Source organism: Barbus barbus (genome assembly GCF_936440315.1).
Source record: "Barbus barbus genome assembly, chromosome: 37".
In the NCBI taxonomy this organism is placed as follows: Eukaryota; Metazoa; Chordata; class Actinopteri; order Cypriniformes; family Cyprinidae; genus Barbus; species Barbus barbus.
The window spans coordinates 18990923-19012976 of NC_136715.1; the positions used below are offsets into that span (position 1 = coordinate 18990923).

The window sequence follows — 22054 nt, forward strand, 5'->3', positions numbered from 1 at the left end:
CCTGACTTCTCACTCTTCCCAGTGGTGTTACACAATGAAACTATTAATTTAGCACATATTAAATATATTCTCCAAAGATTTATAGATGATTAAAATACTTGTTTCACTGATACTGCATCTACTGCTAATGCTGCTAGCTGCTAATGCTAACACCAGTAGCACTGCTTGCTTCCTACTCTGTTTACTCCGCTTGCCACACTTTCCCTGTGTTTGATCCCTCGGCCAAGTGAGCACTTCTAGCAAGTGAAGTGCACTTTGTGCACAACTTTAAAAGACAATGCTAACAGTAGTCATTAAATGGGCACAGTATGCTTTCCATGTGTTTTGTCAGTGTTTAGAATGAGTAGCGTTTTTCTAGCAGTCTTTATTATAAATACTTGACTACAGCAAACCTGCAGTAAATATGTGGTAAATGTACTGCAGCGTTGGCTAGAAGTTTGCTTTAACACTATAAAAAAGATTTATATAGTCATTGTCAAATATGGTGTCAGTTCTGTTTATTTAGTGTGACCATATATGCCTTTTTTTTCACAGACATCTCCTGGCCAGGATTTCTAAATTGCTCAAAATGTCCAGGGCTTGGCTTTGTTTTTCTGTTGTTTTTCATACTTGCTGAGGGTAAAGAGTGGAAAGTAGAGTGACCAATAGCAGGCATTGTACACAATCGAACAATCGTGCCACGCGAGAAGGCAGGATCTACAGAGAACGGCCAAAACAATGCAAATACGTAATGTATGAGGACTTTAGAGATATGGTCAATAGGAAAACAAAGTCAAACTTGGACATTTTAGGTAATTCAGAAAAAAAAATGGATGTGGTCATCCCATGTTTATTATGATCTACAAGATGGCATGTTTTTTTTGTTTTGTTTTGTTGTTTTTAATTTACAAATTTTATTTCATTTAAATATATTTTTGTAATATTGGGATAATAAAACTGTCCTGATATAATGAAGAAAAAGCCTCACTGATACGAAGTTATTTAAAACCTTAAGTAGGTAGTTCAGCACGTTTTATAAAAAAAAAAGTAACATTTTTATTAAAATATTTTTGTTAAAATATTAAAAACTAAAACTTTTGCCCTTCAAAAAGTAATGTGGTGTTATGACGTCAATAAACATGCAGGAAAAAAACCCCAGCAGATCCCGGCACAAAAAAATTAATAAAAAAGAACAAATAATTAACTATATTTGTTTAAAAAAAAAAATATATATATATATATATTTGAAAAATAATACACTTATTCCAGGTGTACAGAAAATATTTTTGGTACTTTTTATTGGTGGTCGTGCCATATAATTCATTAAAATTTTTATTTTATTTCATTCATAAGTTAAAGTTAAATAAAATTATTTTTTTTCTTTAAATTGTTGAAAATGAACCATATGAAACAAGCTAGATGGTGTCGAAAAAAATTTCACTCAGAAACTGCTAGTAAATTTCACAACAAATTAATAGAAAAACCAAGTAACATTACATTTAATTTTGAGAAATATATCTTCCTGTAAAAATATTCCAGTAGTCTTTGTTTTATGTGACTTCGAAAAATCTTTTTTTACAGTGTTGTACACTCTCATTTGTCAATGACCCACAAATGCTTGGGCTGATAAAGCCCAAAGTATACTTCACTTTTTACACATACGCGAGGTACAGCGTACAGTGCAAGTGACGCGAATTTTGTTATCAAAACAGTACGCACACCACCCAGTTTTTGTAACCGCAGGTCACACAAGCTCATTTAAGTTAATTTGCGCTAATCTGTTGTTCCACAAGGTGGCAAAACCATCCCGCGCCGTTGTTTCACAGTAGAAAACGAAACAAAAGAGATGGAACAATAACAACAAAACAGTGGAGACTGCAACATCAACAGATGCTCACATTGACAAGCACTTGTGAGCGAGAGGGTATGAGACAGCTCAGCTTTGGTTTAAGAGTTCGAAAATATTTGTTATCGGTCATAACTTACAGGGAAAAATAGAGCAGCCACTGAACATGGATAAAGCTTTCTAGAGCACATGTGTTGACCGCCCGCATTCACGCACAACCTTAAAAGGAGTATACTTTGAAAGGCTACACATTCAATGCTAGTGTACGCGTACAAAGGTGAAGTATACTTGGGGCTTAACGCTCAATCATGTCAGTCTTAAAGCTATAGTTCACATTTAGTTGCTAGTCCCCATTGACCTCCATAGTATGGAAAAGAACACTATGTAAGACAATAGGGACCAGAAACTGAAGGTGAACTATCCCTTTAAGATGAAAAGCAGTCAGTCTGGGAAAAGTCTTTCCTGACTCAGTCCGTCTTGTTTTTCTCTATGCAGTGGTGCATGAGGTGCGCAGTGTGGACGGTGCAGTAACCAATGGCGTTCACCAGCTCAGCTCTTCAGAGGTGGAAGAGCTCCTCCACAAGGCTGATGAGGTGACCATGAGCGAGAGCAGCAAGACTACGCCACGACTGGAGCGAGGGCAGGTCGAGAAGGTGGAGAAGGTAGAGAAAGACGTAGTCCCAGCCGCAGCCCCCATGAAGGAGATCACGGGTGTAGAAGCCAAACCTGCAGCCCTTCAGACAGAAGTGGGCGGGGCCAGCACAGAGAACCCAGTCACAATGGTTTTCATGGGCTACCAGAGCGTTGAGGATGAGGATGAAACAAAGAAGGTTTTGGGGATGGAGAGCACGACTGTGAAGGCTGAGGTAGTGCTCATCGAGGACGGAGATGCCAAGACCGCCACCGGTGACACCAAGCAGGAACAGGCGCCCCCTAATGGCAGCCCAGCAGAGCCCCCAAAGGCTGAAGAGACGGCCGGCGAGTCGGGACAGCCAGAAGGGGGCGCTGCTGAGGTCAAGGGCAAAGAGAAACAACCCTGCAAATGCTGCACCATCATGTGAGCCCAAACACGCCCTCCCAAACACAGACTTTACTAATGAAATGCAACAACATACAGAGAAAACAACAGCAAGGCTGAGAGGAATAAACGTTCAGTATCTTTTGATAGAAGCTGTTGTTTCTTTAATTAATTTTTATCTGTTTTATATTTTCTATATTGCTTCATCTTTTCCCCTTGATCCTCTCTAACGTCATTTGAATTTTATGCATTTTGTTCTTTTCTTTTCTTTTCTTTTTTGTGGCTGAAATTAATCGAATCATGTGCGCTCCGGTGAGAGAAGTATGCAGATTTGATCAAACCCCTTTAATCAGCATTAGTCTTACCTTTCCATATGGAAGATTCAAATATTTCCCATAATTGTATAATATATATGATTTTTTTAAAGCCTGTTTTTAGTTCCCTTTTGCAGAGCATGTGTTGCGTGCACTACGAAGTATTTTCACTTTCACATCAAAAGAAAAGATTGAAGAAAATGATTGACAGCATTGTGCACTGCACTGTATTTATTCCTGATGAAGCTGTGAGAAGTATTGCAATTATTATTATTTTTTTTCATTTTTTTAAAATTAGGAATAAAACCTGTGGGATTGACAGAGCAGACTTTGCATTTGCTTAGAAAAGATGGGATTGTTTTAAACCATCATACAGGAGTTTTAAAGGAATGTTCTGGGTTCGATACAAGCTGAACTCTTAATTAATACAGAAAATAGTTTTGACTCATCCCTCGGTTTGTAATGAAAAAAAAATGTTTAAAAAAATGTAGTGTTTTTTTTTTTTGGGGGGACAATTTTGTTCCTTACAAAAAAATGTGTGTTTCTGGAGCTGTAAAGCTGTAAAGTTTGGATTCTTTATTTTTAAATGCTTTTGAAAGACATTACTTATGCTCACCGAGGATGCATTTATTAGATAAAAATAATACAGTAAAAACAGTTGTGAAATATTATCATAGAATATCACATAGCATCATTCATTTCTTAAAGCTTAGATACACACCAAGGATTTTGCCTGTAACTACATCTGGTTTTAAAAGCATTTCTCTACTGATGGCCAATTAAAATTAGCTTTACCTATATTTATTTTATCAAACGTACAGTAAAAAGTGAAATATTATTAGAATTACAAATAACTCTTCTCTATTTGAATATATTTTGAAAAGTAATTTATTCCTGTCACGCAAAGCTGAATTTTCAGCATCATTACTTCAGTCTTCAGTGTCACGTGATATATCTATATGATGCTCAAGAAACATTTCTTTTTATTATCAGTGTTAAAACAGTCATGCTGCTTGATATCTTTGTGGATGCCTTGCAATATTGTTTCAGGATACTTTGATCACTGTTGATACATTCAATGCATCCTTGCTGATTAAAAGTATTTAATTATTATATATATATATATATTGCATAATCAGCATGATTTTTATTTGCCTTTTACAAACTTGGGGATGAGTTATTATAATTTTACGGTAAATGAAAGCATGTCACGGCTTATCCTCTCTATTGAACCAACATTCCTGCAAATGCACGAGTAATTAGTTTGAGGCTATTTGCTTTAAATGAAAAAAAGCATCCCTTCTCTTTTCTCTTGCTATTTCTCAAGTAATACAGCACCGTTTTCCTTATTTCCCTGATCTTTGTTCTCCCGTGAGTCCAGTAGAGTGCACTCTTTCATATTGAAATGTAGGACAGGTGAGCTGAGGATACCTCAGTAAGCTTTGATGTTGTGCTGTTAGGCTGTTCGGTGGTCGTTCTCGGTTAGACTGTTGCAGCAAAGAGCTTGCGCATGTATTTGTGATGGTTCCTTTGTGTTTCTAACTAAAATATATATCTAAACCCCACTTGAAATGCTCTATTTGTTGGAAATAGAGATCAAGAGTAGAGAGTCAGTTGTTCTCTCGGTTACTTTCTAAATGCTGCATGATGTAAACTTGCATCGGATCATTTGTAGCCTAGATCTCATCTTTCATCTGCATCGCTCACGTGCATTTGGCCTTGTTCTGACGTTCAGAGGTGTGTATGTATCAGGCTGGCTGTGTGTTTTTAATTGTATGCCAGTCCACATTGCCATCAGCCCTCAGGAAGGGTCAGTGACAGCTCATTCCTAACAAGTGACATCAACAAACTGCTGCAGCCAATCCTATGCAAGAGCCCTCGTGCGTGTAAACTAGTGTCAGAATAAGCAAAGCTCTCTCACTTCCACAGAAATCACACAGTTTCCACAGTCTAGAATGGAAAGGACGACATCCGCCCTTCCTTAGCTGTTCCAAGGAAGTGTGGCGAGGGGACAGGAAACGTTTAATAGGTTATTATGCCAAGTATTGAAGCTTTTTTGTTTTTTAGGTATTAAAAAAAAAGTTTGGATTTCAGTTAAAAGTTGGAAAGAAAAAATGTTGTAAATTCCCTTAAAGTAGCTATGATGCCAAATGCTTCAGTAAAAACAAAAAGCATGCGTGTTTGTGGAGGAGATGGTAGTGGTCTGGTGCTTATTTAAAGTTATTTTCATCTTTTCCATAACATAAATAAATGTTAGTAACATTAAAGGTGCATTTTGTAGTCACAATCAGTGTCTAGATTTAATGTAAATTACACCAATACCGTTGTGTTTCAGAGAGACGTATACACAATATTGCCCAACAAAACAAGACTTTATCTCTCATCAAATCTTGCCGTACTAATGTTCATAGACGTTTTTTGTCTTTGTCTTTCTGTATATTGGCTTCTTCCTCTTTTTTTGGTCGTATATGTAGTGATGGGAGCTTTGAAACCTTTGAGAATCTTTTTTTCGAATCAAGAGTTGGGTGTGCGTATGAAACTAGCTTCATTATATCGAACCTTTCAAATTCTGATCTGGTGAACTCATTAACCAATTATGATGTAGGTTCATTTTTAACTAATTTTAATAAGCATGCATGTATAATGAAAAAGTAGAATGGTTATTCATTGTTTCTAATTGGACTGAATTGCCAAGTCCTGCCTAAAACAAGCATACACAATTATAACAAATGATTCAGGCACATCATAATACATGGTATTTATTTAGTGATCTGTAAATTACATTCAGTAAATTAGACTTTATTAAAAACAATTGTGATTGGTTTGTAAAAGGTGTCTTTCTTAAATTGGGCTGTGATCACATTACATTTACACTACTTTGACCAGAAGGTAGCGTGAGCGTGCTGTGTTTTGAGATTTTTGAAATCTAATAATTTTGCGAATCAATTAATTTAGTGTTTCAAAAAGCTTCTTTTCTTTAATTTCTAGGTACTGATTTCTAGGTACACAGGTACTGATTCTCCCATTTTCTTCGCTGGAAAGGCACGAAGTTTGCATAAATTTCGTTCTTTGCATCCCCAAACAACACTACGATACTAGCGGCTGTGAAACACTGCGGCTCATGCCATTGCAACATCCACACCATACATAACTGAAACACATTTAATAGAAATCTTTTTCTTAGTTTTCACCTCATGTGAGTTCACACCAGTCAGAATCTTTACAAAAACACAATTTATTTCTCCATGTGTAAAACTTTTTTTAATTAGCACCAAACTACTAAATGCACCTTTACATGACATTGGAGGTTTTTTTAAATGAATGTTAAACCTGTACCTTATATATTACTTACTTTATCAATGGCAAATTGATGGCAAATTAATAACTAATTTTTAGGAGAATTAAATTATGTGGCATGGTAGAGGTTTGCTAGAATAATGTGTGTGAATTTTGCGTCTATGTGGTCGTATTTATGATTTATTTCAGTTAATATGTCATGTTTTATCTCTCATATTTTAGTTACAGTCAGTGGCGGCTGGCCAATAGAGGGCGCTCCCTGAACCACACACACAAAATAATAATTATATAAATTATTTAAATGTATATTTGTATGATGAAAATCTTCTGTGAAAAATGTTTTCACCATCACCATATGACCTCTCTGCCTGTCAGCACGATCGAGAAATCTTTGTAGAATTTAGTCAAATGCTGATTCAAGATATAAATATATTCAAGATGTGACATAACATTTCGCCCATCAGCGTCCTCAAATCTTAACTGAAATGGGCGATTTTTCTGTCAAGGCTGGTTTGTAGTGACCATGGCGGACTCAGGTGTTAGTTATTCCGGACACGAACCTAATTTGTTTCCCGTGCTTGCTGTTTAAAGCAGCTGGGGCAGATCCAGCATGGACAGCTGCGGGAGTGAGATACGAAGCACCTGTCCGAGAAAGTAAGAGCACCAGGGCACACATGGATAATTCCGTCAAACTAGCCATTTTGGGAAGAGTAAGCATCGCTACTCAGTTAGACGACGGCCACAGTATTGCGATAAGAGTAGGTGGATAAAAAGCAGGTATATTTTATCCAAGACAATTGATTGTGTTAAGTTTTGTGGGGCTTTTGAGTTGGCTTTGCGGGGGCACGATGAGACTGACTCGTCATACAACCCTGGCATTTTTAGGGGTTTAGTGGATTTTGTTGCCTCGATAGACAGTGTGCTAGAGGAGCACCTTAAGACCGCAACCAGTTTTAAAGGCGCATCAAAGACGGTACAAAACGAGCTGTTGGACTCCATGCTATCAGTGGTAAAGGATTCTGGAGGAAGTAACTGCGGCTGATTTCATCGCCATTCAAGCTGACGAGACGAGCTGGTGCTTGTGCTTTGTTACATAGGGTCCAACGGTAACATCCAAGAGCGCTTCTTTGAGTTCTTTACCATCCAGAACGCAAACGCCGACTCCATTGCTACAGCACTTCTGGACAGTCTAAGTACCATTCAACCAAATGGACAAAAGTAACTTATGACGGGGCTACTGTGATGAGAGGAAGCACCGGCGGAGTGCAGCGTAAGATAATAGACGTCTGCAGAAATGCTCACTGCGTTCATTACAAACTTTGATTACTCAACTGTCTGAGAGTCAGGGGGTTTTGTGAGGATGCTTGAAGACGAGGCTTTCTGCTTTTTCCTGGCATTGTTTCACAAGATCATGCCAAATGTAGACATGCTATTCAACCAGCTGCAGAAGAGGAACATCGACCCTGTCTACATTAAAGCAGCTGTCCAGGGATTCAGAAACAACATTCAAGCAATCAGGTAAATACCCTTTTCTATTGGCTGATAAAGCTGTTGTTGTTAGAAAAATTCGTTGTCTGTGAAATCTTAATTGTGCCTTGCCATCAAAATGAATGATTGCCATGGAGCACATCTATTTATTTATTTATTTATTTATTTTAATTATTTATTAACATCTTTTGGACCAGGGACTCCATTGCCTTTCTGTGTGGGGACAGTGCATCCTCTGACCAGCAGCACCAGCCCAACAAGTGACCGAGGACACTGGGACCAGGAGAACAACGGAGGCTAGCTACAGAGGTAAAACACACACACACACACAAACCAACAAGGAAAGAGAGTGAAAAGTGTTTTTTTCCCTAAAACAAGATCCATAATGTTTGAGGTTTAGTATGGGCGTTATATTGGTAATTATTCCATAAAATGTAAATAATTTTTTTGTTCATAAGCATTCTTGCAGTGACTCTTTGTAAATGTGTTATTTTGGGAATATAGTATAACACATGCCATTATCTTGCCTCTGTGGGTAAGTGGATATAACCTCTTTTGGTGACAAATAAAAGGATATTAAGATATTAAGCACTAGTTTGACCAACTAGCAGTCAGCCAAACAGTAAACTTAAGTCGACTTTTAATTTAAAGTTCCCATGACATGCTGTTTTTTGGATGCTTTTATATAGGCCTAAGTGGTCCCTAGTACTGTATCTGAAGTCTCGTTCCCAAAATTCAGCCTTGGTGCAGAATTTCAGCCACTACGAGCCAGTCCCACAATGAGCTTTCCTTAGGGTGTGCCATTTCTGTGTCTGTAGCTTTAAATGCTAATGAGGAGGAGAGAGGCGGGGCAAGGTGGAGGGTGGGTGTGTGTCCTGCAGCCTGCGGCCACGTTACCATGCGCTAATGTTGACAGTGGATGTATTGCAATGGCTCGTAGACACGCAGTCGTTCAAGCTTTTCAGTTTGACCCAGAATCTGATGCGGATGGAGAAGCACCAGATGAAGAAGTTGCAACTCAGCGGCTACAGCAGGACGTCTCAGAATGGTTAGTTTAAAATATTGTGTCTGGATATGGTCAGTGTTTCCCACACATAGACTTTATCTGGGCGGACCGCAACAATATCCACCACCCGCTGCCATCAGCTCCCGCGTCTCACACACACGAGCACGACTTTAGAACAATATTTAGTAACTTTCAGACCCTTTGGCAGCTTTTTTTTCCCATAACGGTTACATACTAACAAACCTAGCGACTTGTGTCGCCTCTCTCTGCGTCTGTTCTGAGCAGCGAGCGACAGAGAAGCAACGCTTTCAGTTTGCCTTAAAGCAGCAGACTCCTCAATAAATCATTTAAAAAACAGCGTTTCCAAGCACTTATCGCTTACTGACTGTTTGGACTTTTAAATATGAACATAATTTGTCTGTTAATATGCGCAGTTTATGCGCTTTATGCGCTCGTTTGCAAGCCATGATGTCTCTCGAGAACAAAAAATATTGCGCTCGCCTCGCACGGTCGTAGCTCATTTTCTCATGGGCGGGCAAAGCAGAGAAAGGGGAGGTAACGTTTCCCCATATGACGACATAAGGGGAAGATTCCAGATCGGGCCATCTGAGCTTTCATTTTCTCAAAGGCGAAGCAGGATACCCAGGGCTCGGTTTACACTTATCGCCATTTCTAGCCACTGGGGGACCATAGTCAGGCTAGGGGAACTCATATTAATGCTAAAAAACCTCATAAAGTGAAATTTTCATGCCATGGGACCTTTAACTGACTAAAAATGATAGGAACTGTAGAAGAAAATAATTACATCACTAACTTTTAAGACTAATCTAAGAAAGCTATGTAGCTGGCCTCAGTATATAAAACGTATAGATCACCGTTATAAAACAGATGGGCCATGTACAGTACCAAAAAAGTGCTGATCAGTCACACGTAGCATGGTGACGTTTCTGTCATCCATACAAATGGGAAAATAATTGAGTGCATAATATCCTTACATGTAGCAGAACATAGGTGGTTTATTTATTGAAATGCTACTGTAGACCTTGTTTTGTTTAGGAAACCAATAGCAAGTTCAAGATCAGGAGAAGTAAAGTGCAATGAGGAATACTGGAGTTTAAACATTAGTAATAATATAATGTGCATGTCATGTTCACTCAGAATCACTTTGATAATGTTTTACAGGTTTTCCTTCACCCAGCACCTCGTTAATGCAACATTGCTGCATGGAGATTTGTTTCCACAACACAGTGTGACGTTTCCTGAATCAGCACTTGAAACAACAGCGGATGCATACCCCATGCTGAACAAGGCCAAGCTCAAAACAGAACTGTCCCTCAGCTATGAGAACCCTGAGTTTAGGGTTGGCAGTGGTGCAGTTCCTTTGTACCAGTTTTTCATTGAGAACAATCTTCAAAGTACTTTCACAGAGACTTTCAGTCTTCTCAAGATCATAATCACCACGCCTATGACAACAGCAGAGTCAGAGAGGTGCTTTTCTACTTTAAAGAGGATCAAAACTTTCCTAAGAAATACAATGACCCAGGATCACCTTAATGCTCTGGCAATGCTTTCTATTGAGAAGAAACTGGTCAAAGACATTCCTGACTTCAATAAGAAAGTAGATGAGAAGTTTGTCAATCAGAAGGAGAGAAGAGCAAAATTCCTGTACAAATAAGTAAAAAAAACTAAACAAAGAGAACACGCAGGTTTTTTTCACCACATTGATTTTCTTGTACATGGCTATCCTCAGATTTGTATCAGTCATGGAAGTATCCAAAATTTAACTGAGACTGGTAAAAATAACTGATCAGAGATGATTTAATGAATAAACGGGTAACCAGATGTTCGTTAACTTTGTCTGCATTGCAATGAATCGTATTGCTTTGATTTATTGTGAAATTGTTTGCTGTGCCACAGCCCCACCTCAATTTTTTCACCAGCCGCCACTGGTTACATTACTGCCCGAATTGCTGGGATGAACTCTATGGAAATCAATGTGCGTTGTTGAGAAGCCCAGGAGTCAAATGAGGTCAACATGAATGCAAAAAAATCAATTTCCGTTTATCGTGTTCTATCATGTTTACTCCCATTCACTTATCCATGTACACACTTTTTGAAAGTAAAGCAGCATCAAATGAGGTTGTAATTCATGGTTCAAGAACCAGTTTGCTTTCCTCCCAATGCCATCTGGGAAAGACTTTGCATCACTGTGAGTTTCATGGTTTGCCACTCACATTACTGTCCGTCAGTACTAACATTCCAGTTCCTCACCCCTGAAATGCCTTGTTGTCTGGCCACAGGCCTGGCGTATCTCTTTTGTATAGTCGCATGCTTTTATAGGTACATACATCACACATATCTACATATACATTTCCATGTTAGATAATGTCCCTGTGCTTGAACCCCTAACCCTTGATGACAAGCTGAGTTCAAAGTCATGATAGAACAGAGGACAATGTAGGAACATATAACCAGGTTCCTCTCTTATTGCTTCTCCTGATAATGAGTGTGTGTCCTCTTACTGCCACTGTTGTCTGTGCGTTGTGAAGGTCTGCTTTCTTATCAACCTGACAGAGCTGTAGAAGGAGTTGGAAGGAGACATTAAAATGTGACGTGCATTACAGAAATCACTGCCTCTGTCTTGTTTTCTTTATATCAGTAAATGTGCTGCTTATAATCTACAGTATGCACAAATCTTTATGTAACAGTATTTCCTGCAATCCTTAACACCACAGCAAAAGATTCATTTTATCACTGTGAGTGTGCAGTCTGTATTGAATGAGATGCAATAAAAATATGCACAGTGAAATAATGGCAAGAAACAGTTTTCTACTGAGTTGTCCTCACAGGCTGCATACAAAAACTAGTTTTATACTAAACTTAGCATTGTATACTATACATACTGTTGGCTCTCTGACAAACTGCTTGTTTCTCATTTGTAATTCATCTTGGATAAAAGCATTTGCTAAAAAACAAACAGCCACTGTGGTCCGATTCAGTAACAAATTACTCTTATGAGCCTGTTCATTTAAGTGAATCAGAAATATACAGTGAAACCAGTTTAATACGTTTCACTAACAAATGGCTCTTGATTCTGTTTTACTGCATCAAAAATGTACAGCGTGATTCACGAACACTTATGAGTTTGTTCTTTTTAGTGAGTCGAAAACATGCTGCATAAGAAGTGTAGTTTGATTTGTGAACAAACTGATCTTATCCGTCTATTCTTTTAATGAATATTTTAAAACAAACTCAGTTGCTAGTTTGAATCAGTCTGACAAATCATCAAAGTGGTTACCAAATCAACATCTGACACAAACTAGTAGAGGAGTAAGGTGGAAAAGTAAGGAAATAATCTGGATTTGATGAAAAAATAAATAAAAAATGGTTGCGGGCCTAGTAGTGAGACCTGAGGAACACCACTGCTGCCATTCAGAACTAATCTAAGAGCCACCGCGGTATTGTCACCACTATTGTCAATGATTAAATGACCAGGCTTCAGAGCAACTATGAGGTGCATTATGGGATGGTAGAGGGGTACTCTCAGCTTTTGTCCTAAGGTTGCTGATTGTTGCAGCATTCCAGACTGGTATCCCTGCCCTCAGCACAGTCATCGACACACACAAACACACACGCATGCATGCACTGAATCTTTGACCATGGGCCAGGTCACCCCACACACATTTTGGGCATTTTTGCTTAAGTTGATACCTCTTGTTTTGACCATATTGGAGGAGGAGCTTTACCAGAGCAACTGAGCCAAAACACAAGTTTTAAGGGTAGTGATTGAAGACTGAAAATTAGACTGACACCAGCAACAGTACTGATGGGGTAGGCCGGCCCTGCTTTCACTGTATGTTTCAGAGCTATCAGAAACAATGGTCTCGCTGGATCCATCGGCCTGCAAAAGATGAGGTGAGTAATTCCGAATGAGGAAGAATGAGAGTAAAAGCAAACAAATTTTTATCACATATTATAATATTTATTTATTTTATTTTACACTTAAAGTATTTTTATAATACAATATTGTGCAATATCTGACACATACTATGGTGATTCTTGGTAGGTTATGGTACATAAAAATAATTTTGCTCTTCTGTCCACTCTCCAGGACTCTCCAGGATTGAGTTGAGTTTAACTTTAGTCAAACTCTAGTACTGCAGCAAACACAATGTTCAGGTACACTCCTCCGTGGCAGGTGCTGTGTAACAGCCTGGATCATTCTTTTAAGGTAGGGCTATGCAAAAACATATGTTTTTGAAGAAAATATTACAATTTTACCCTCTTAAAAATAAAGGTCCTTAATTGGCATTAATGGTTCAATTAAGAACCTTTAACATCCATTCAACCTTTCCATTCCACAAAAAGTTATTCGTAATGAAAAACGTTGATTATATTACTGAAATGTTCTTCATACTAAGAAAAAAATTGTTTCTTCTAAGAACTGATCACTGAAAGGTTATTTGGGGAACCAAAAATGGTTCTTCTTTTGCACTGCTACGAAAAAACCCTGTTTGGAACCTTTATTTTTAAGTGTATAGGCTTTAGTAATTATTTTACTATATATTACAAATTGTCAAATTAGTCTCACTTAATCAGCTTTATAAAATAAGCTTTATAACATACAGTGGAACCGATAATTGAAATTCCATATAAATAAAATTATGTGTATATTACAATACTAGTGGTCTTATTTTATTATGATATTACTTTATATTCAATAACTAATAAAATACTCACTATATGTAATGTACAAAATCAAGTGCATTATGTTTTTCTGAATACATTTTATTGTGGTTGGGGCAAAGAAACATTTTCCTGAACTACTTCTTCTATAGTTGTGCAAAAAAATAATAATATTGTGAACACATACCATCATTTTTTTATTAGCTTAAGATAAAATAATTGGCTAACTCCTGCTGTATGCTGCAAGAAATTGTATGTAGTTTTATGTATTTTTGTGGCTTTGAAGCACCCTATAGTTATGTGAGTGGAATTCACTGTTGTTATTTTACCAGTGTCGTAATTACAGTAGATAGCTGTACACGCTGCCGTAAAGCAATCCGCCAATTTTGTGAAATTTCGTACCTGCTCACCAAATTTACAAACTCCCAGAACAGACGTTTGGAAAGAAACAAGCCATTCGCTTTATTAGATGTCAGTGAACCATCAGAATGATTTTGAAACTAAATTATATTTAAAGGTAACAAAAAGTGTTAAAAAAAATTGAATTGCAACAATATAAAAATAGAAATATAATGCATTTATACATTTAAAAATTTTATTAAATCAATAATTAAACAAATAAACAATAATATCCTGGCCAGAGGAGAACTGCCCCCCCGACTGAGCCTGGTTTCTCCCAAGTTTTTTTTTTTTCTTCATTCTGTCACAGAGGGAGTTTTGGTTCCTTGCCACTGTCGCCTCTGGCTTGCTCAGTTGGGGACACTTAATTTCTAGCGATTATCGTCAATTTGATTTCACAGATACTATTTAAACTAAACTGTGCTAGACAATGACATCTCTGAATTCAATAATGAAATGCCTTTAACTGAAAATTGAGTGTTTAATCTTATTTTTATACATTACTGACACTCTATCCTCCAATTTGATACTGTTAAGTGCTTTGACACAATCTGTATTGTTAAAAGTGCTATATAAATAAAGGTGACTTGACTTGTTGCTTTAAAACCCCATAGTTTAGATTTGTATTACTAAATCCACTTGTACATTTGTACAAAAAGTCCAATCATAGGCGCTTTTCTACCTGATCAGTTAAACAGTTACTATTGATGAGCTTAGAAAAAGACATTTACTTGGTCATAAACTCTGGAATGTATATATGAGTGTCATTCTCTGAACTTTCACTCATCCCGAGGGAGTTTTCCTTAGCTCATTGCACAGCTCAAATGACAGCTTCAGCTTTAATTTTAATTGCACTGTTGTTGTTATCCTCACTACAGTCCATACAAGTAAATATAGTTAACAAGAATGTTTATTCAGGCCCATTTAACATCTCTAATGTTAATTCTGCGTACAGATGGTTCCGTATCAAGCTTTTACATTTACATTTACATTTATGCATTTAGCAGATGCTTTTATCCAAAGCGACTTACATTGCATTCAAGTTACAGATTTTACATTTTATCAGCTCTTTTATATTAATATATCAGGTGTCCATTCTTCCTCAATACCCCATCCACAATCTATCAGTCGTCTGCACTCCTTCAGTCTGGGTGTGGGGTGTGTCTATGCATGCATATGTGATATTAGCTGAACTTTGTCAAGTCAGTGCAGTAAAGACAGAAGTGTCTTCTGATACACGTGACACTACAGGCTCTCACACAGCTACTGATCTCTGAGGGTGAGTGTCATTTTTCTTTGGCTGAAAGGTTTTGTGAGAATAAACAGTTCAGCTTGTTGTGTTAGAATAAATAGTTCATATTATTTGCTCATTTGAAATGTGTGAGATCATTTGTATGTACTTGTATGTATGTACTGTACATGTAACATAATTATCAATTAAAACAGTAAAACATTGAAACTTCTAAAGGAGAAAAAAGAATGTTCTCTATAGTATTATATATATTATAATTCTTAAATGCATTTTATGGCAGAAATGTTTCCTCTTTCAGCCATTTTATTGTCACTGCAGGCTAAAGGTTGATCAGGTTGAACACGGTTATGTATCTTACATTAATTTTTTATGAAGCAGGTCGATCTGTCTAGAAGAAAGTGAAAGAGTGATATTTTTCAAACTTTTTTGTACAGTCCACATTACACTGAACATCCATCAAAACATAGCTGTTCTGTTATCAGTAGTTGTTTTAATATCATGAAAAATGCATTTGAATCTGTATATGAAGCTGTTATTCAGTGAGCATATTTAAAATATTTTTATGGGGTAAAGACTTGCCCGGTTCCCTCAATCTTTGTTTTGGCCATCATACTTCTGTAAAGCTACAGTATATTTTCTATAATTTTGGGACACCCCTCAAACAGTCTGAGCCAATCAGCAAAGGCAGAGCAGTGGTTTCCAGGAAACTGGCCTGCTGTCATTTTATCAGCGGTTCACAGTTCACAATGTCACACACAGACACCAGTGAGAGTGAGCAAAACTTCCTTACAACTACGTAAGCTTGTTCAAAGCGGTAGACACTCTTATCTACTCTTTTGATGCAGTGCGCACTACGCACACCAGATAATTTTTTTCCCTCAATGATAAATTATTCTTAAACGACGGATTAGTATGTATTTCTTCAGTAACGTGAGGTGAGTGCCATTTTTTTTGTTTGTTTGTTTAAATCTATACAATCAACATCTGAAGACATTTAAATACATAAAAGTTATTCAACAGAAAAGACATTTAAAAAAAATCTAAAATATAAGCAATAAAATATATTATTCTCTCGCTCTTATGTTTATCAAAAATATAAAGCTTTAAAAATCATATAGTATTTAAAAATATATTTTGAATAACCCCATCGAGTGGAACTGTATGCGATGTAATATGTAAATTTTTACAATTGAGATAGTACTAAGCCTAAGATGGGTTCATGTTCATTTTTTAAATTAATGAAGTTGAATTAAAGTTGCAATCATAGTTTCCAGTATTAAAATAAGGAAATTAAACAAAACTGAACAAAATACCAATTAAAATACGTTTACAAGAAATATGGTAAAAATTTTACAAAGGACAGTTTTAAAAGTCAGGAGTCAATGTACCGTCTTTTTCTAGAGTTGATCAATTTTCTAAATGTACATTTTACATGTTCTTCTCTCTTATTAGTCACAACCTGTTAAACCTTGTACCTTGTAAATGGGTATGTTACATATCTGGAAGTACGTTTACTTACTCTCTACACACAGTGTGTTAATCATCTGATAGTCTCTGCACGGTCCAGAAGTAAATCTGTTGTCTTTCTGTTTTTTTGTCGCTGTTGTTACCCAGAGACAGGCATCAACTGTGACGGTCAACCCATATGATGCATGCACTCACTCCTTAGCAGAGGAGCAGGCTGTGAGCCATTCCCATTCTTCTCTGAGACCTCCACTTTCCACGGCTGCCCAGAACCATCCACCACCCAGAGTTCCCATGACCAGCAACCCAAAGCGCTGGGTGATGAAGCCCTTCTCCCCTAAGCTAGAGCAGTCAGATTTGCGCTCCATATTGAGCCCTACAGGCCAAACACAGTCGCTAGAGAACACGTGGAGCAGCAGTCAGGACAGTAGCTCTTTCAGGTTCAGCTTGGAAAGCATAACAGTAACAGACATGCAGCCCACTGTGATAGTGTCCTCTGGGTATGGCAATAGTCCTCCAGATGTGGTGGTCCAGGCTAGGCAAGTGGCTGTGTCTGAGGATGGAAGTGACAGTGAAGACTTTAGGCCCAGTACTACAAGCAACCCCAGCAGCCCTGGAACCCCCAGCAGTACAGGCTCACATGTTGGATTCTATTCCTTTGTAGATGACCCAGCAAGTCCAGAAGCAGAGATGAATGAGGTCTACATGGTTTCTCCACAAAGGCAGGCCAAACTGAATACCCTGAAGGAGAAGAGGACCTTTAAGCTACAGACGTATACAGAGGAAAAGATACCTGGAAGGCTTTTTGAAGAAACTAATGGAGATAACCCTTACCGAGTCGAGGATGCCTCCACGGTGAACGAAGATGAGGAAAATCCAGACCGAATGGAAATCATCCGTAATCAGGCACCCAAGAAATGCCCTGCCCTTAAAGAGCAGTGGAGTGCCTTAGAAAATCTGGACCTCAGTAACACACCGCAAAGGCTCCTGCATGGGTTTAGTCTAAGCTACAAACCAGTGAGCGTGAAGACTGAAGAAGCCAGGGTTGAGCCTGGCACCATAGACAATGAGCAAATTGACTTCAATGCAGCACGAAAGCAGTTCCTAATGATGGAACAATCAAAACAGAACCCCTTCCTACAGAGCCCCGAGCAGCTCCCTTATTCCCCCAAACTGCGAGGAAGAACTCTATCCTCAACGGCCAGCATCTTCACTTTAAGACAAGCAATCAAAGAGAACAGCCTAGAGGAGAATGAGATCCCACTAGCAACACAACAAGCAATTGTAGTAAAGACTGAAACTGTGACCGAGGATTCCAAAAATGGAGGTGCCTTAGATGATGTTGACTCTGGTCTTGGTGACCGAAGTGGAGGATATGCCAGCGATGGTAGCATTTCGAATTATCCTTCTATTTTAGAGATGGAAAGCAGCCTGACGATGTCAAGTGCAGAGGAGACTCCCATTCAAAGGGAAATCAGAATTTCCCAACAACGGGAAGATAATCTACGTCTATCAAGGGGTATCTTGCACAAAGACAATTCAGAGATGGTGGAGATCAGGATAAAGCCAATTCTGTCCCTGTCATCTCCACAGGTGAAAGCTGCAAAACACAAAGAACCCAACAGAGTAAGTTTCCTTATTCAGAGAGAGCGAGAGCTTGAGAAACAGCGACAGATCACAAACAGTGTTTCAAGCCATGATACCCAAGAGAACCAAGAACAGGACAATAAGAAGTCATTTGAGTCACAGCCGGATGAAATTCCAGTCACATCTTTGGGGGCAAGTCTAAGAGAAAGTCCCACAACTGATTTAGAGAAAAGCACAGTCTCTGCAGATGTCATGCGGAATACAGAGAAACCTGCACTAGCAGAGGAAGGTGACCTTTTGGACCCAAAGGAAGTTCTTTCACCTTGCTGTCCTCATCGACATCCTGATGAATCTATCCTTCAGAGAAACTCTGACAGGAGCACTTTTCGAAACCAAGTCCAAGTAAATGCACATCCTGAGGAGGATTCTAAAGTAAGCATTCATAAAGAAAATGGTGTAGAGTGCCAAACCAATACCCTCCGAACAAAAAAAGAGCCATCGTGGATTGTGGAAAATGACAACAGCATGTCAGGAAGGAACAGATTTTACTCTCGAAATTCTCCGTCCCCACTGGAACCGGCAAAAATTAGTCGGTACACTCCTACCTGGAAATCTCACCTCGAGTACACCGACTGGAGCCCCAAAATGCAGAATGCCCCAAACAGCATCCGTCAGGAAATCGAAAAAGACCTCAGACGAGAACAAGAGCTCCAAGAGCTGAGAGAGTCCAGTAGTCAGTCTTTCTCAATACCCAACCCAGCATCCGTGAATCCAGTGCTAAGTTCCTCTGAACCCAGGTCTCCTCTAAACAGCGAGGAAACTGTATTTTCACCACAAACTCCACATGGGAACATGGCAGAAGTGGATTGGGTACTTCCAGAAAAGACAACTAATTACAGTAATCCATATTCTCGGAGTCTGGACATTTCTCGATTATCCATGACAGGTATAACTCTTCAGTCTCACTGCACTCAAACATGCTAAGCATTCCAAATGGGTAAGGGGGGGATACTGCTTGTAGCTGGGAAACTGTCTTATTATTCTGCACTATGTTTGTGGCATGTGCATTTCATAACTTTTTGGTTTATACAGTTGCTAACTGATTAAAGCGTTTAATGTTTATGGATGTCAGCAGCACCAAGGAATGAGAAGGAATTGCCAACGTAGTTTCTGAACTTTGGACATACCATGACATTCTGCTTCACTGAAGAATGATTAATCATTTACTTCATGGATCTAATGCACATTTGAATTGAAAGATTGCTTTTCACACAATCAAATGCATACATGCTATGTCTTGTTTTCCAATATAATTTGTGCTGGCCAAGATCACAGATCACTGATCAGTTCAGAATCTGTATCTATAATGGAATTAAGACTACATTTCAACAGACATATAGTATGTTAAGAAGTATCTGTTTCAGAAATGCTCTTAGAAAACCATGCTGATTTTTAAACAGTAATTTATTTAAAATGTATGGGGAATTGAATGACTCGTCTAAGTAGGTGAATGAATAGTAAACATAATCTCTTGTTCTTCTTTGTTTATCTCTCCAGATAAAAATTCACAGTTGTCCTCACCACGACCCACTTTCAGACTTCCCTCTGTGTCAATTATAACACCCCAGCCATGGGGCAGCCCGAAACCCATGTCTCCAACTGTTTCACGGACAACCCACATCAAGCCCTTAAGTGCGCTTGCTGACCTGCCATCGCCTTCTTCCCAGAAAGGTCTGAGTGAGACACTGCTAAAGGACTTTGAGGACAGACGGGTCAAACTGAAGCTGGAAGAAAATGCAGTAAGTGAAGTTTCTTTCAGGAAATCACAAACCTCTCAAATAAACAGCCCTAAAAAAGATAGTTCACCCAAAAATGAAAACTGTGTAATTACCTTCATCTTCATGTCATTCTAAATCGCAAATCCATGGAAGAAAGAAAGTCATACACATTTGAAATGACATGCATGAGTAAAGAATAGAATTTGTAGGTTGACTATACATTTAAGAGAATAATGTCACAATGCAATGCAATGTAGAGCTATATAGACCGATTTTTTTTCACTTCATAACTTTTTCTTTCCTCAGTATGCAGGGATCCAACCTATTGATGCCATAAACAATGAGGTGAGCTGAGGTTTTCGATGTGTAGTGCCCTCTGCTGGATTTTGGAACAGATCCAGTTTGATCATGTTGTGTAACTCTGGTTTCTCGGCAGGTTGTTGAGGCCACCCGTGTAATAAGGCATAAAAACCAACGTGCCCTGCAGTGGGAGGCAGGCATGTACGCCAACCAGGAGAGCTAATGAATCAGCACTGACACAACAGGACACACCAGAAATCATCTTCAGATGAGAAGGACTGGTTTTAACCAAGTACACTACTCGTGTCACCTCACCATATAAAGTCAATGAACATGAAACATGGACATTGCTTCCATCTCACTCAGTTTAGCTGGCTGTTCTGAATTGACTGGTGTGGTGGAAATAGGTGTAGATGTGGAGAGCATCTTACCTGCTTGGGGTGATTTGTAAGCTCTAGCAAACTGGATCGTGAAAACTATTTCTCCGCCCAATACTAAAATTTAACTACCATTCTTAATACTTATAAAATCTGTCATCTGAAAATAAAACACCAAACTTTGTTCCAGATCATCAATGTCAGTAACCTTCAAATGGTCAGCACTTAAATGGATAGACCAGCTTGCTTTTCACACAAGGAATAAACCCAAATAAGCAAAGTAGAATCACAGAGAGGAGGGACCATGAGATCTGGACCTGGACATGAACTCATTAATACACAAGCCTGTTGATCTAACAAAGTGGTCTTTATTTTGAAATAATGTTGAATCTTGCTTTCCACTGAAAAAAATATATAAAATATCATTAGAAGATTCTTTTTGTATTGAATATTGAAGATTCATAAAGTTGCACTGGAGATTTTTGCTGTATTGTAAATGCAATATGATAATTGTTTTTATGTACAATCTACATTACAGATTAGACATTGTAAATTGTGTCTTCATAACTCAATAATAGTCTGGTATGTCAAAATTTACTTAATATCGAAAGATAACATTGATGTATTCTGTGTTGTTAACACATAATAATAATAATATATGCAATATATATAATAAAAGGCTTGATTTTTAGTAGACATGTTTAATGTATATATATATTACAATTTTTCAATAGAAGGGTTTAGCCCTGAACAGTGATTCCTTACCACTGGTACTGCAGAAAGAAATTCAAACAATGTAAAAGGGGAAAAAAGACATCAATTTTATCAATTTTATCAATTATATTAAATAATACTGATGACTTTATTAGTATTTTTGTATTAGTACCACACTTTGCTTTATGCTTTCAGAGGTGAAATTATGGGAATCTCATGGTAGATGCATTTACAAGCAGCAACAAGTTACCTTTTAAAATCACTTTCACTTCAATCACACATCTTCCATTCTGCATTAAACTGCAAATCAGTGCTAAGCGGGGCTTTCCACTCTTCCAGCTCAATCAAAATCCATTTCCAGTGGATAAAACCTTATGAGTAAGTGGAGTGCATTTTTTCCTGTATTTATAAACGAATATTCATATTAGTCTGCAGTAGCATTTAAACGCATTAGTGTATGCATGTGTTATTGTTTGTATAATAAGTGGGACAACATCTCTTATAGGCAGCTCTTATAATTAGGATCTGACAGTGATCAATCTGATTGAT

The 22054-nt window shown here is 38.0% G+C and overlaps 3 protein-coding genes across 6 annotated transcripts in view; all 3 read left to right on the forward strand.

The window, feature by feature from the left end:
• The window catches only part of LOC306857224 (paralemmin-1-like), a 35246-nt gene extending 31453 nt beyond the window's left edge, over window positions 1-3793 (forward strand). The window contains exon 7 of the mRNA XM_079397054.1: window positions 2321-3793. Coding sequence (XP_079253180.1) covers window positions 2321-2886 — 566 coding nt within the window. The 3' untranslated portion in view covers window positions 2887-3793. The remainder of the gene's footprint in view (window positions 1-2320) is intronic.
• A 2009-nt stretch (window positions 3794-5802) lies between these two features.
• LOC306857232 (uncharacterized protein) lies at window positions 5803-11572 on the forward strand. Of its 2 annotated transcripts, XR_013783080.1 has the most exons (3): window positions 5803-7972; window positions 8140-8251; window positions 10131-11572. XR_013783080.1 is itself a non-coding variant. In XM_079397061.1 (2 exons), exons 1-2 carry the CDS (start codon window positions 8872-8874, stop codon window positions 10621-10623), a joined length of 612 nt encoding a protein of 203 aa, XP_079253187.1. In that variant the 5' UTR covers window positions 8839-8871; the 3' UTR covers window positions 10624-11572. The 2 variants fall into 2 exon arrangements, 1 of the variants encoding a protein (XP_079253187.1); XM_079397061.1 differs by lacking the exons at window positions 5803-7972; window positions 8140-8251 and adding an exon at window positions 8839-8990.
• Window positions 11573-15241: 3669 nt separating this feature from the next.
• Window positions 15242-21486, forward strand: LOC306857189 (uncharacterized protein). 3 transcript variants are annotated; one of them, XM_079396981.1, is made up of 6 exons: window positions 16116-16220; window positions 16738-16790; window positions 16900-19282; window positions 19894-20135; window positions 20421-20459; window positions 20551-21486. In XM_079396981.1, exons 3-6 carry the CDS (start codon window positions 17044-17046, stop codon window positions 20635-20637), a joined length of 2607 nt encoding a protein of 868 aa, XP_079253107.1. In that variant the 5' UTR covers window positions 16116-16220; window positions 16738-16790; window positions 16900-17043; the 3' UTR covers window positions 20638-21486. The 3 variants fall into 3 exon arrangements, with proteins under 3 accessions (XP_079253105.1, XP_079253106.1, XP_079253107.1); XM_079396979.1 differs by lacking the exons at window positions 16116-16220; window positions 16738-16790 and adding an exon at window positions 15242-15312; XM_079396980.1 differs by lacking the exon at window positions 16738-16790 and having other exon boundaries at window positions 16037-16220.
• Window positions 21487-22054: the final 568 nt, after the last annotated feature.

Coding starts and splice junctions, on each gene's coding strand:
- LOC306857232 (XM_079397061.1), top strand. CDS start 8,872: ATGGCTCGTAGACACGCAGTCGTTCAAGCTTTTCAGTTTGACCCAGAA. Junction 8,991..10,130: donor CAGCAGGACGTCTCAGAATG/GTTAGTTTAAAA, acceptor AATGTTTTACAG/GTTTTCCTTCACCCAGCACC.
- LOC306857189 (XM_079396979.1), top strand. CDS start 17,044: ATGACCAGCAACCCAAAGCGCTGGGTGATGAAGCCCTTCTCCCCTAAG. Junction 19,283..19,893: donor TTCTCGATTATCCATGACAG/GTATAACTCTTC, acceptor TTATCTCTCCAG/ATAAAAATTCACAGTTGTCC. Junction 20,460..20,550: donor TTGATGCCATAAACAATGAG/GTGAGCTGAGGT, acceptor GTTTCTCGGCAG/GTTGTTGAGGCCACCCGTGT.